The 13959-nt window shown below is 44.0% G+C and overlaps 1 protein-coding gene across 2 annotated transcripts in view; it reads left to right on the top strand.

Annotated features, from left to right (window-relative positions):
• The window catches only part of Delta (neurogenic locus protein delta), a 78494-nt gene extending 66233 nt beyond the window's left edge, over positions 1-12261 (top strand). For both annotated transcript variants that reach the window (XM_083102061.1, XM_083102060.1), the window contains exons 5-6: positions 1240-1300; positions 6986-12261. In XM_083102061.1, coding sequence (XP_082958187.1) covers positions 1240-1300; positions 6986-9026 — 2102 coding nt within the window. In that variant the 3' untranslated portion in view covers positions 9027-12261. The remainder of the gene's footprint in view (positions 1-1239; positions 1301-6985) is intronic.
• Positions 12262-13959: the final 1698 nt, after the last annotated feature.

Genomic DNA, 13959 nt, shown 5'->3' with positions numbered 1-13959 from the left:
ACGTTGTCCTAGTAAGCTTTCCCGACATATCGATGTATCATATATCTTCCTGAATATAAATTTTGCCTGGCATTTTTTAACAATCTTGTTCACGCGTAAGAGAATCCTACGAGAGTCATAATCGATTGTCTCATACTCGATAGAGACAGGAAGAAATCTGAACGGACGATTCGCGGAGGTAATAAAATTTTGTCACGTATCTCTTGTCTCCACGTCCGCAAATATCCGCTCTGATCAGTTGATTGATAGCCATCGGTGGTTTTCCCGTTCGCGTTATACGACAGGGAAAACTGTGATCGACACAGTTTACATCGAGACGCGTGGTAAACGCTTTACGTCGCACGTGGCGTCACTCTCGTCGTGTTTAAGTGGCCCGCATCCGGAGGGAAGTCAGGAAGGAGAAGGTTGTCGTACGCGCCCCTTGAATTCGACCGAGTCGCTCGTTCGCGGTTTACTTGTCCGATAAGGAAATGGAATACGCGTCCATCGTTACCGGGGTACCATCACCTGTACGTTAATCCCATTTCCTGTATTAGCGCGTTCTCGACATTAATTATTATTATCACTAGCATTTGCAGATAAAAGAAAAAATGGGTATTCTGAAAACTTATTAACTTGAGAAAAGTAAAAGTAGAAGTAAAGATAAAGAGATATGGATATGCAATTTCATGGAAATACAATAAATAACATTTTCATTAAATATATATATTTTTTAAATATTTATTCTACATATCTTTCATTATAAATATTTTATACAATAGTGAGATAATAAAATAATAAAATATGAAATATTTTTTACCATAATAACACTTTCTCTCATCTCTCATTTATTACATATTTTTCTTATTATATAAAATAATATTCTAAAATATAGAAATAAATTTATAAAAATGTGTGTGAAATGTAGAGAAATACACACGCGAAAAAAATTGTATACACAAAGTAGCGATTGAGATGAATCAGTCAAATTACCCACTCTTGTGTGTTTCTGAATATAATTGCAGAGATATAGAAACGTGGAAGGAGAAGAAAAAAAAAACAAGATATTTTACATCTCGAAATATACATGTGTATATATAAGGGTGGACGGACTATATACTACCGTACGCGTGATATGCATGCATCGTACCGTACATGCACGTACCGTATGCACCGCTCGCTCGTGCAGTCGTGAGGGACGCGATCGACCTCTCGCCGAGAGTTGCCTTAACCTCTTGGATTTTTTCTTACTCATTTCAGCCCGCTGCCTGCCCGGATGCGACGAACAGCACGGACACTGCAATCGACCCAACGAATGCATGTGAGTATATATATATAGATATACATATATATATATGTGTGTATACTTAATACTTGTATCCACGCACGTATATGCGTATGTGCACGTGTATGCGTGCGTCTGTGTACGTTGCATTGCCTCATACAATCACCGACTAAATTCCTGGGCCCCGACACGGTGCATCCACTCTTCTGTATGCACCGGCGCGGCGTATGCATGTAAGCGCGATAATAATTACGCGCATACCTATCGTAAATTATCGTTCGACGCGGTTCCGAAAAAAGCACACGGGTCGGCTGTAGAAACCACAGTAGATCCACGTCACGTTGCCGGTAACGCATGTAGCTGCGCGGAGACTACATATTCCGAAATTATTTATTCTATCCTCTCGCGAAATGTCAGAATTTTCGTCTATAGAGAAAATACACCCTCTTCGCTCCCTGAACAATCACGAAATTACGAAATTTTTGAAATGTACATAGAACTTGATAAATTATTTATTAATTATTTATTAATTATTATGAATTATTTATTAATTATTTAGATTGTTTAGTGTAATGCTAAATGTTAGAAACAGCTCAAGTCAAAAAAGTAACTTTTGTTTGTAAAACATTTCTTTTCTGTCTTCTTTCGTTAGTGATAAATAGCCCAATTTTTAAAAATTGATATTTATTATTCCCTTATTAGAGTGAATTAAAGCAGCAAATAAAATTAATATATAATCGTTATAATATTTCTCATGTAATTCTTAAAATTTCGTAATATAGCGAGTTGAAGACATTCTCTCTTTGTCTCTTTTTGTAAGGAAACAAGTCGATAGTTCACCGGTTTAACGAATTTATTTGCTCTTAAAATGCTATAAATCTGTTATGCATTTTATGCCGACAAGAAGCACGAAGAGCACGAATAAGTATTAAAATCCTGTTTTGTTAAATAATTTCGATTCAACAATTTTAATTAATAATTCCACGGCATGCCGGTATAATGTTACTGCTAATTTAAAGGCCAAAGATACGCGTCGCGGATCTCCTTAGGGACGTAAAGGTCCTGTTACGACGCCGCGCATTCGCGACGGCATTTACAAGTGTGCGCATTCGTATATTGTGTGTGTGTGTATATGTAATATATTGTATATAATATTATCTTACGCATATTTTTGTAACGCTTTTACGAGTACGGAAAGGAAGAACGAAGCGGAATTCGAAGCTTCCCGGCTCCTTCCCGTTTTAACGAGGCACTTTCCGAGGTGCCAATCGTTCCTGCCCTTTCTTCCTCCCCTTTCTCTTTCTTCTCCCTCGCTCTCACCGTCTTTCTCTCTTTTCTCCCTTTTCTCTCCATTTTTCCCTGTCTTTGTCTCTCGCCGCTCGACGTGCCATTGAACCTTCCAATTTAATTTGCCGTTTGGCAAAATTCCGAGATCCTCGACGTCGAATTTCCGCACTCGCGCTGAAAATCGTTCGCATAACTCCGGTCTAATCTTCTCCCCTTTCTTCAGCAGATTACGTGTATTCTATTTATATATACCTTTTGCAATTTGCAATTTTTACTATAGATAAATCTTTCAATTTATAAAATTTTTTAGAAAAATATTTGAAGAGAATCGTGTAATTAATTTTCCGCAAAGAATGTTTCATATTTGATATCAAATATTAAGGCTCATATTTTTGCTGTGAGCAAGAGCAATTGTGCAGAATACAGAAGCGCAGTTAAGTAATATGATGACTCGTCTTATTCAGGGATGCATCGCGAATGTCACGCGTTTCTCGCCGACAGAATCTCGGACAGCGTTAACCCGAGGGTTTGGAGTTAACTCGATCATCTAATTACTCTACGACCGGGGTTAATTGTCCCGTTAGTCGCAGCCATGGGTTCACCAGTCGTGTCTCATCCATCGCTCGGTTTCGTTCTCGTGATTTTTCAATTATTTTCTCACTAATTTTCCTTTTTCGAAATTTGTTAAATTTTTTGAAAGAAAAAAATTATATATCTAGTTTATAAATAAAATATAAATATAGTAGTCAAATCTTTAACATTAATTTTTTGCAGGAGGATAATTTTTTCCATTTAATATTTGAAAGGCTTTTTTAAATAGTTTGATTCTTTAATATCTTTCTCGTTCTCTCTGCAACGTTCGCTTCTCGAGCGCCGTTCCCTTCATTGAAATCGGTGCCGTCGCGTCATCGCGAGGTTCGAAGGTGCACGATTGTGAAAGGAGGAACGACTGTGGATTTTCCCGCACCGCGAAATGTGCCTCGTCGCCGCGAGTTCTCCGGCATGAATATCGAGAGTTTCTCGCGGCGGCGAACGCACTATGCGAACTATGCGTGCTTGTATCCGAGAATGCCGAATGACTCAATCCGAGAATGCAACGAGATTCGCGGGACCAATTTTAGCTTCCTCTTTTTGAAAAATCAATTAGTAAATATTTCACTATTATTACGTTACGAATATTTTCCCGCGTTCTTGCGGAGAAGTAAATGAGTAAGCTGCATAAACCTGCGGCAAAATTCCTTCGCGGTTCTTATTTTACGTCACAATATATTAAAATAAAGAAGATATATTTCGTATAAACTATGATGATAATTTTGCATTAACACTTTTATAGCAAAATATATTAGAAGAGTCGTAATATTTGTAAAAATCATACCCTGTAAAAGCTGATCTTTACATCTCCTGAACATTTGTATTTAGAGAAAACTTTCATAGTTTCTTTTCTTTATATATAATATGTGATTTTTCTTCAATAAATTTTCCTTCAATCGCTATAATTTTAGAAAATGATGACAATAATTATTGGATCATCTTATATATCATCTTTTTGTCAGATACATGCATTACCTCCGTTTGGCAGGTTTTATGTAGCCTTGAGTCTCTCTCTCTCTCTTTTTTTCGAAAGCTGATGAATAAAAATTTCATTACACGGGGTGTAACGGAATTTGATCGGCGTGTTAACCTTGATCGCACTCCAACACATGTACGGACAATAGCTAACGCACGCCACCTCGATCGATAGATAATTACGTAGATTGCGGGAATGGAATTACGATACGCTCGTTTTCAGTCGCGCGGCGTATATTTGCGTATATACTCGGAAAGGATGATAACGATCGTTTCTCTCTCTCTCTCTCTCTCTCTTTTTTTTTAAGACGATAGGTCTCCGTGGAATATCGTAGGTTCCCGCGCTCGCGAACGAATCGCGGCCATCGTCCTCCCATTGAAATTTCGGAGTCGTGCGTGCGTGTGGCGACTGCGAATACTGATGACGATGCAACGACAATATATGATCTCGCCTCTCGGTGTGAAAGTGTCGAACGATATCGTCGTGAAAAGGTAAGATCAAGATAAAACCATAAAACACACCTGTCATGTTTGGACACATGAAATTTTTACGAAATTAATATAAAAGATGCGTTTCACGAACTTTGACGTTACTTTGTGTTCTCTGTACATATTTCAGTGATACATAAGCACGGATGTTTTTTTTATCCGAGAAATGTAATCTCGAATCTTCGTGGATCTCTCGATATATCGTTTCGGCATCCCGTTTAAATCCCGGCCGCGTAATAACACAAAGGTCAAAGAACGCACTCGCGTCTCGAATCGTGGCGCGGTATCTTCGCATCGAGGAGAGAAGAGAGACAGAGAGAGACGAAAGAAGGAAAGAAGATGAGAGAGAAAGAGAGAGAGAGAGAGAGAGAGAGATCATTCTCTCATCTCGTTCAGCAAGAGAGACATTTAACCGAGCCCTCGCGCATATCGTGCACGCGGAATTTCCATAACGGCCAACCGGAGGAGCGAGCCGGTCCTCCGCTGTATCCCTTTCCCCTCCCCCTCTTCCGTCGGTGCATGACCTATCTCCCAGCGGTAATTATGGCATAGTCGCGACTCTGTCGGCCTAGCCGCAGAAACAGAAGTAGTAGATGTACCTCCTTCATCTTCGTCTCTTTAGAGGAGCGGCACAGTTCGCTCGGCATTCAACCCCCTTCGTCCCGTTTTTCACCGTCTCCCCTCGCCATCTCTTTCTTCGTCACCTTTCTATCTTTTTGCACCCTTTTTCTGCCTCTCTCTCTTACTCGTTTCAGGTCGCGGCGCTGGCGGATTCTCTCTCTCTCTCCCTCTTCGTATACATAGGGTTTTAATAGTATAGTTTTGCGACGGCTGCAGTTTTCTTCCCTCCGCCGTCTCGTCTTCTTGATCTTCTCCGTTCATCTTTTTCTATCTGCCTCTCTCTTCTTCGTATCTTCATCCTCTTACTCTCTCTTTCCCTCCAACTGCGATAGAACCGCGGCGACAAAGAGAGAGAGAGAGAGAAAGAGAGAGCGCGATCGTATAGCGACGTGTACGAGTAATAGAGTGGGCATCGCGAGCGCACACGCACACACACATAGAAGAGCGTAACCTTTCCTTGACCCGCATACTGAACGGCTGTGCCGAGGCTCGAACCGTGGGAACACACTACTCGACAACTCATCCCCCACCTCTGCGTCAGAATTCTATCTCCTTCTCTTCTCCTGGTCTTCCCTCCCCTCTCTCCGCACCGTCGGTCCCGCTTCTTTTCCTCTCTCTCTCTCTCTCTCCGCTTTCCGCAAAGTTGTCCTCCGCGCTATCGCCTCTCTTACTCTCTCGCGTCCCGGGCCCCTTCCTTCATCCTTTGGCGGCTGGTTCTTCCCGCTCGCGCCACCTTGGGTCCCCTTCTCCACGTCCCGTTCCTCTTTCTCGTGCGCACCCTGCGCTCACGGTGAAGCTGTTTCTCTGTAACCGTGTATATGTGTGCGCGGCGTACACACGTAGCATCTTCTTTTCATCCCATCTCTCATTCCATCTTTTTCCTCTTTCGCTATCTTCGTCTCTTTCCCCTTCATTCTTCGTAAAGCATAACCCCCGCGTGTAATGGCCGACCGGCGATATCCTCCTCATCTCCTGGCACGTCACCCTCTTCATTCTTCCTTCTCGGCTCTTTATTCCTCTCTCTCTCTCTCTCTTTCTCTTTCTTATTCACCTTTAAGATATTCCTTCTGTCACTACATAGCTCTTTCTTTCTCTCCGCGTACGGAGCGCAAATCTTTTCTTTCTTCGGCTCTGTGTCGAGAAGTCTCTCCCGTCGTCCTGTCCCCGCTTGACTTGTCGTGTGTATATCGTACACGTTTGCGCGCGTCTTTCGATGCTCGTCGCCGACCTCTGTCTCTCTGTTTCGCGTCTCCTTCCCCTCGCGAGAGTCTTCCTCGTGCACCGGGATTTTGTTCGACCCTCTTCTTTTGCCCGTGACTGCTTTCCGTCCGTCACCGGTGAAACTCTCCTCGTGACCGACAGAGGATAGGGGACGTGGGGAAAAGAGTAGGAGCTCTAAAGTATCGAAGTACGGAGATTCAGCTTCACTTCACGGATCTCCGTCATAACAGCATGACATGGCTAATAGTCTAACCCAATTCAGTAACACCAATGCTGCGCATGGATCATCCGTCCGCGCGACAACTTCACTAAATTCTTATCCCGGACAGGCTCGATGTTATGTACAGTTAGGAGAGAATGATTTATCTTCGTGAGAGGATGATTCAGCCTTTTTGCGAAAACGTGACATATCTTCGTCGTCCATTCATCCTACTGATTGTAGATACATATGATATACGTCAGCTTTTTTATTTATTCTTTTTGCGTCAACATCCGAGCGTCGTTACTAAAGAACCACGTCCTGTCGTTTTGTTGCAGATGTCACAACGGCTGGAAAGGTCCGCAATGCAATCAGTGCGTCCGATACCCGGGCTGCCTTCACGGTAGCTGCCAAAAACCCTGGGAGTGCTCGTGCGACGAAGGCTGGGGCGGACTGTTCTGCAACCAGGACCTCAACTATTGCACGAATCATAAGCCGTGCCTGAACGGCGGCACCTGCTTCAACACCGGTCAAGGCCTGTACACCTGCTCGTGCCCGTCAGGTTTCACCGGCACCGAGTGCCAGACGCCGCTCTTCGATTGTCACTCGAAGCCCTGCCTAAATGGGGGTACCTGCTCGATGCAGGAATCGTCTACAGGCAGCGGCTACGTCAACGGCACCGAATCTTCTTCCAAGCAGCAGCAACATCGTATCTATCGTTGCACCTGTCCGCACGGTTGGCGCGGTCCACACTGTGAGATGACGACGAAATCTTGCCGGGATTCGCCCTGTCAACACGATGCCACATGCGAGGACGATTCTATGCACGGCTATCTATGTCATTGCCCACCCGGTTACACGGGTGCCAACTGCGAATCACAAATCGACGAATGCATGCCGAATCCCTGCCTGAACAATGGCACTTGCACCGACTACATCAATAGTTATCAATGTACCTGCCTGACCGGCTTCACTGGCAAACACTGCGAGATTAATGAGGACGACTGTGAGGAAAATCCGTGCCGCCACGGCGGCACCTGCGTGGACCAGGTGAACAGTTTCCGCTGCCAGTGCGTGCCGGGTTACGTCGGCCAGCTCTGCCAAGATAAGGTAGACTATTGCCTGGCAAAGCCGTGCGCGAATGGTGGCAGATGTATCTCCGGGATCAATGATTATCGTTGCGTGTGCAAGCCTGGCTTCACCGGTAAAGACTGTAGCGTGGACGTAGACGAGTGCCGAAGCTCACCGTGTCGAAACGGCGGCACGTGCCGGAACCGCGTCAACGGTTTCCTATGCGAATGTCCGAACGGCTGGCATGGCGATATTTGCGGCGAAAAAGCGGGCGCAGTTGTAGGACCACCGGCTGCTCTACCATCTGCATCTACGATCTTGCTGATTAGGAAAGCACCGCCGGCTGAATCATCTTCAAGCCACTGGCCCGGCAATCTTTCCAAGCACGTTGCTTCTAGGGATGCCAGCTTGACCACGGAACACGTTGTGATGATCGCGACCCTCTCTACGGCGGTCCCGGCTTTTGCGTTGTTCGCCGCAGTCGCGGTGATGTGCATGAAGAGACGACAGAAACGAGAACAGGCAAAGGCCGATGAGGAGGCGAGACTGCAGAATGAGAGAAACGCGGTGCACAGTAGTATGAGCAAGCGTAGCGCCAGCACCATCGGCGTCGGTGGCGTCGGTGGTGGTGTTGGTAGTGGCCTCGGCGGCAGCGGTCTCGGCAGCGTCGGTGGTCTACTCGGCGGTGCCGGTAGCGGCCTGATTGGCACTGGCAGCGGTAGTGTCTGCGCTCTAGGCACGGGAGATGCACACATGATCAAGAACACCTGGACGGCAAGCAAGAGCGTGAACAACGTCGCTTCCGCGGCGCGGCAGGACGATCTAGATTCGTCGTTCCAGACCGACGTGACACTCGACAGCACGTGCTCGGGTTATAAGCCGGAGCCGGTGCTGCCGGATGGCCGGACGACGAGGACGATGAAGCAGCTGAACACGGAAGCGGCTGCCCATCGGGCATCCGCCCATCTCTACCAGAAGGAGAAGGACTGTCTCGGCCTGGGCCTCGGCATCGGGGTCCTAGAAAGCGCCAAGAGGTCATCCGTGTTTGCTGCAGTTGCCGGCAATGCAACGGACAGTTGTTGCAGCGCTACGGAGGCCGCGCTGATGAAGAGGCCGACGACGATATCGGAAACCATCAGCGGCGTCACCGTCGTTGCTGGTGGTAGTAGTAGCGGTCCACCGGGAAGCGGTGGTGGCGGTGGTAGTAGTAATGGTGCCACGGACAATAGCAGTTGCGGTGTGTATGTGATAGACGATCATTACAGGCACGACGCCGCGTTGGCGGCGACGCTCGCGACAGAGGTGTAGTAGTGTCCTCCGGACGCCGGACATATATAGTAGACTCCATTTAGGGTGATAGAGAGGATGAGGGTGAAAGAATGTGAGAGGGATTTAGAGCCAGTGCGTGTGCGTGAATTGACGGACCATCCTGTTCGATTTCTCGTTCGATTTTCTCGGGCGGCGCCGCCGCCGCGACGCCTTCGTCTCGCGGATGCCTGTGAACGTTTATTCCTTTCTTTTTCCATCTTTTTCCTGTTTTTTTAATTTTTGATCACAATTCTCCTTTACGAGCGAAAAACACGTCGCGCATCCGTGATCGGCGCCGCCGACGACGAGTAGTGCATTTCGTCCCGATGTTGCGCCGGGACAAGAAGAACGATGGACTGGCGACAAAGACATTCGATCGAGAGATGGAGAGAAGGAGAAGAATTAACGCGATGCTGTGGGGGTCGGCAGGTTCCCTCGAAGATCGCCGACCCGATTTCTTAGGTATTAATATTATATATCGTGCTCGAACGTGAAACTCTGTACAGAACTAATTTATTATTATTGTTATTTACTTATGTTGTATTATCGCGATTGCTATTAATTATTATTATTAGTAATATTATTATAACTCGTATCGCATTATCTCATGTTCCCGGTATTAGTTTTTCTTTTCTTTTTTTTCAAATTTGAGTGACCGAGCTGCTCTCGGCTGCCGATCAGAGCGAGAGTGCGATAGCGAGCGATCTTATGTATGCGAGAGAGTGAGATGAAGAAAAAGTGAGAAAGAGAGCGCATGTGTATCGTATTTGTGTGTATACGTAGTCGCGAACGAGAGAGTTGAACCGAATCAGCATCTTCAACAATGTTGTGTCTTCGAGAATAATGTTTGGCATTAACATTGCTTCTTATTTTCAGACTTATAGAAATAGACTGCGCATCGCTGTACAAAAGACTGTCGGTCGGATCTCTTTCTCTCTCCTTCAATGGTGTGAGAGATCTCTCTTTCTAATGTTTAGGACAGTCTTTTGTACAGGGATGCGCATTCTTTTTTTTTATAAGTCTATGCCATAGACATATCAACATAGACTGCTTATAAGGCAGTGGAACCTAAGTGGGTTACCTAAGTGGGTAAGTTAACTTGTGTATCTGTCTTTTTGTGATGTAATTTCAAGTTATTGACTTTAATAAGTCTGTGTGTGCCAGAAAAAGATAGAAACACAAATAAATTCATGCTATCCTTTTCTCTCAGGAGGACACTCCTCGCTACCCTATGAGCAGTCTATGTTAATATGTCTATGATCTATGCTTATTCTTCTTTTTTCTTTTTTTTTTAATCAGTTACATTCCTTTGTTTGGTTCATTGGCGCCAAGTGAATTTCCGAAGTTTAGGGCAGCGATAATGAATTTGAGTTCGATGAAAAATTGACGGAAGAGAGAACGTGCGCTCGACTTTTTGGATTTTTCCGTTTCAACGACAACCCCAATCAGTCGAGTGACTCGAGTATAGGTCCTTAATGCCCGATTTCACCGATTTCACGATAACTCACTCTTTATCTCCTAACTCTTCCTTTAGAAAGAGACAAAGAGTGAGTTGAACTAAGATTAAAGTTAAACGCGGTTGATGAAATCGGACATTAAACTGTTTCATAACTTGTCTCCAACTGAACGAAAAGGACGGAAGATGATCCTTTAATCCGGAAATGCCACTTTGATTGTGCCGATCGATGGGTAATTTCCTAACTTTCAATGAATGCGAGGAATGTTTTATAGCAAACATAAGGATATCAAAAACTCTATGGAGGAAAACCTGCATGTATACTTCGATATATTTTCATCGAACTATGTGGAACTTTTGTTATGAGTGAAAATGAAGAAGAGACCGATGGTTCGTCCGCCGGTCTGAAAAATCCCGAAAAAAATCGCGCGCGGCTTTTCTTCGTGTCAAGAAACCTAAAATCTATTTCTTACAAAATATCTTCCGACTATTCTCCAGATATGACATTTGACGAAACATTCGCGCTACGTACGTTTGGACAGATAAACGAATAGATGTATAAATTATGCAAATATATATATTATAAAATAAAAAAATATATATATATATACGTAAAAATGAACAGTGAGAAATAGAGACCCGACGTCGTCGACAACGGCGTTTCGACGACGATGCGGTTTATTTCGAAGCGATTCGGTGCCGAAATCAGTGAGGGACGATTCGAGGGGAAAACCGAAAGGGGGGGAAAGAGAAAAGAACTGATAACGCATAGGAACATCGGATCGACTTATCCTTTTCTTCTCACATCTGATCATAGTGCGACCTATTTTTTCCCGGACGAAATAAACACTTTATACAGACGTCTCCAAAAATTGGACACCTGAAAAATTTAATTTCTTAAAAAAAAAGACATTCTTAATTTTGTAGATCTTTTTCAGATTTCAGCTTTCTGTACCATCGCCTTTTTCCGGCTGTACTTTCGGAGGAATCGGTCGAACTAAGGTCAAAGTTAAAGTTTCGCGAATTCGGCCATCCTTCCATTTGCGATCATTCGCTCCGGACGGATGAATCCGCGAGAAATCAATCCGTATCGGTCCGCGTTTGTTCGCGTAAAGTGATGGAAAAAAAGATCATTCCCCCCGAATATATCACTGTTCGGCTTTCGTGAAAATTCCCCGTCATTTTCATGCCGGCCACGCTTTATTTCGGCGGCACGCTCGCTGATTTGGCGCGCGAACGTGCGATAGATAAGTGACGATTGTATTGCGTGTTGTTGGTCGCACGATTGATGATGATAATTAATTATTTATTTGTGACTGCTGATTGCGATTGATGATTTTACATGGCGTAAAAAAAAAATTAATAAGACGATTAGCGCGCCGACGATAACGGTGATGACGATATTAACGCGTTAGAAACGCGTGTGCGATGTATGATAGAGAGAGAAATTTGTAGCGAACAAAGATTGATGATGTTCCTGTTACGAGATAATGATAATTAAATAAACGAGACGCAAGTATCGACTAAGTCAGGCTTACTTCCGGGTCTTCGCGCGCGAAGGCGTAGAAAAAAAATAAATAAAAGGACGTATAACGTCAGCCATCTGGCTTTCACCTCTCGACCTTTCCTTCCTTCCGTCGATTTCCCTTAATAATTGCTGTCGCGCGCGTACAGACTCCGGGTTAATGAGAAGCGCATGCGTATAAATGCGAGATTACGTTGTACGAATTACGATTTGTGTAATAAAAGAGAGAACTGTTGTCATTTTTTTTGTACTTACACTTCTTCGGACGATTCGATACGTCTCGCTCTATCGTTGAACGGTTTCCATTATTCCCGTTTATTCCTTCCCTGACCTTTTTTTCCATTCTTCTCCTGATCTTGTCAGGATTTTGCCTTTCGTTACTTTCCCGAATTTAAATTACTTTTTATTTAAATCAACGATATGTGTCTGAGAAAATACCGTCTCTTTCCTCTTGTCCTCCCTTCCCGTATCCTACTGAATAGTGGCCTTTCGTTCGCGACGAGGCATATCGACGAAGATTGCGAAGACTTTCCCCTGGCGCGTACTTCTATTTCCCTCCCCTCGTTTTTGTATAAAACAAGAAGATAACACAGCGTATACATACACAAACACACACGCAGCACATCTGTATATTTGTAGTAGAGGTATACAATTGCGATTACTATTAATATTATTAATATTATTATTATTATGTGAAACGTGTAAATATAGATGAATTGTCAATATAACGATGTCACGCAAACGACAGTGGACGATTAATAATGATACATTAAAAAATGAACTCTGTGTCGTCTTCTCTCCCGCTTCCCCTTTAATCATCCAAATTCGCAAAAAGTATACTCGAGATAGATTAATAATATAAAAAGACATCAAGAGAGAGGAATTCGCTTTTTTTTCAATGTGACAGATTTCTCGTGCGATAAAATTGAGAAATAAATTTTCTCCGATTGAAAGTGTCTTCTCGATTGAAGCATCGTTGAGAGAGCGATTTTCGTTCCGGTCTGAATCTGACAAGCTTTCGTTCCTTAAGATGACAGGGATTCGAGAAAAGAACTTGAGTGTCCAGGATATCAGAGGATGTACATCGAATGCGCTTTTATGATTATTTCCTGCTCGTCGTCGAGCTCGAGGAAGTAGGATAGCAAAAAGTTGATATGATACGAACGTTCGCGGAAGCTTGGCGCTTGTGGGAAGCTCGACGAGAGATAGGATCCAGTGCGAGGAGGAAGTCGCGGAACAACGCGAGATAGCATCGCCGATAAATCGGTTATGACTTTATGCAACTACGCAAAAATTGTTCACGCATATCGGACGATTCGAGGAGGTGCGTCATCTTTCTTCGAGGTCGATGAAGCTGATCCTGATGCCCCCGCGATGACGCTTTCGCACAGCATCTCTCGGGAAATGTAGATAGACTAGGAAGAAATTTAAATCATTTAATGATTGAACAGAAATTTATATTTGTTTCAATTTTATATTAATAGATGAAAAAATCTGTCACTCTCATCAAGGATTGTATATTTGAATCACTGAGACTCTTTGAAACAATGGGATCTCTTCTTTTTGCGGACAAAAAAAAGAGATAGAATTTTATCGAAATTTTAGAGAAATGCTAGCTTCAAAAAGATAACGTCCGTTCTTTGAAAGCGTGCGAAACGCGATGGTGAATATACGTTATGAGGGAAAGAGAAACTCGATGCGGTAAAGTTGATTGTCACGCCCGTGTAATCTTAACAGCGAGCTGTTGATTTTCTTCCCGTGGTCTCCTCTTTCTTATGTAAAAACACTCGGCGTGTTTGTTATGCCGCTGATCGCGATCGTCGCCTCGTCTGCTAATTGCGAATGTCAAAGCGCGTGCGAGAGTCTGAGTGCGCGAGCGGGTATACCTGACTAACCCATTTGCAAGAATTTGCTCAGTTATTACCTGGTGCAATTATCTCTTTTGCGGTAAC

This window comes from Camponotus vicinus, unplaced genomic scaffold (genome assembly GCF_025532165.1).
Source record: "Camponotus vicinus isolate PSW18456_S1 unplaced genomic scaffold, iyCamVici1.0 SCAF_6, whole genome shotgun sequence".
NCBI classification, from domain to species: Eukaryota; Metazoa; Arthropoda; class Insecta; order Hymenoptera; family Formicidae; genus Camponotus; species Camponotus vicinus.
Note: the sequence above shows the minus strand (reverse complement) of the source record. Positions and strands in the feature narration are given on the sequence as shown.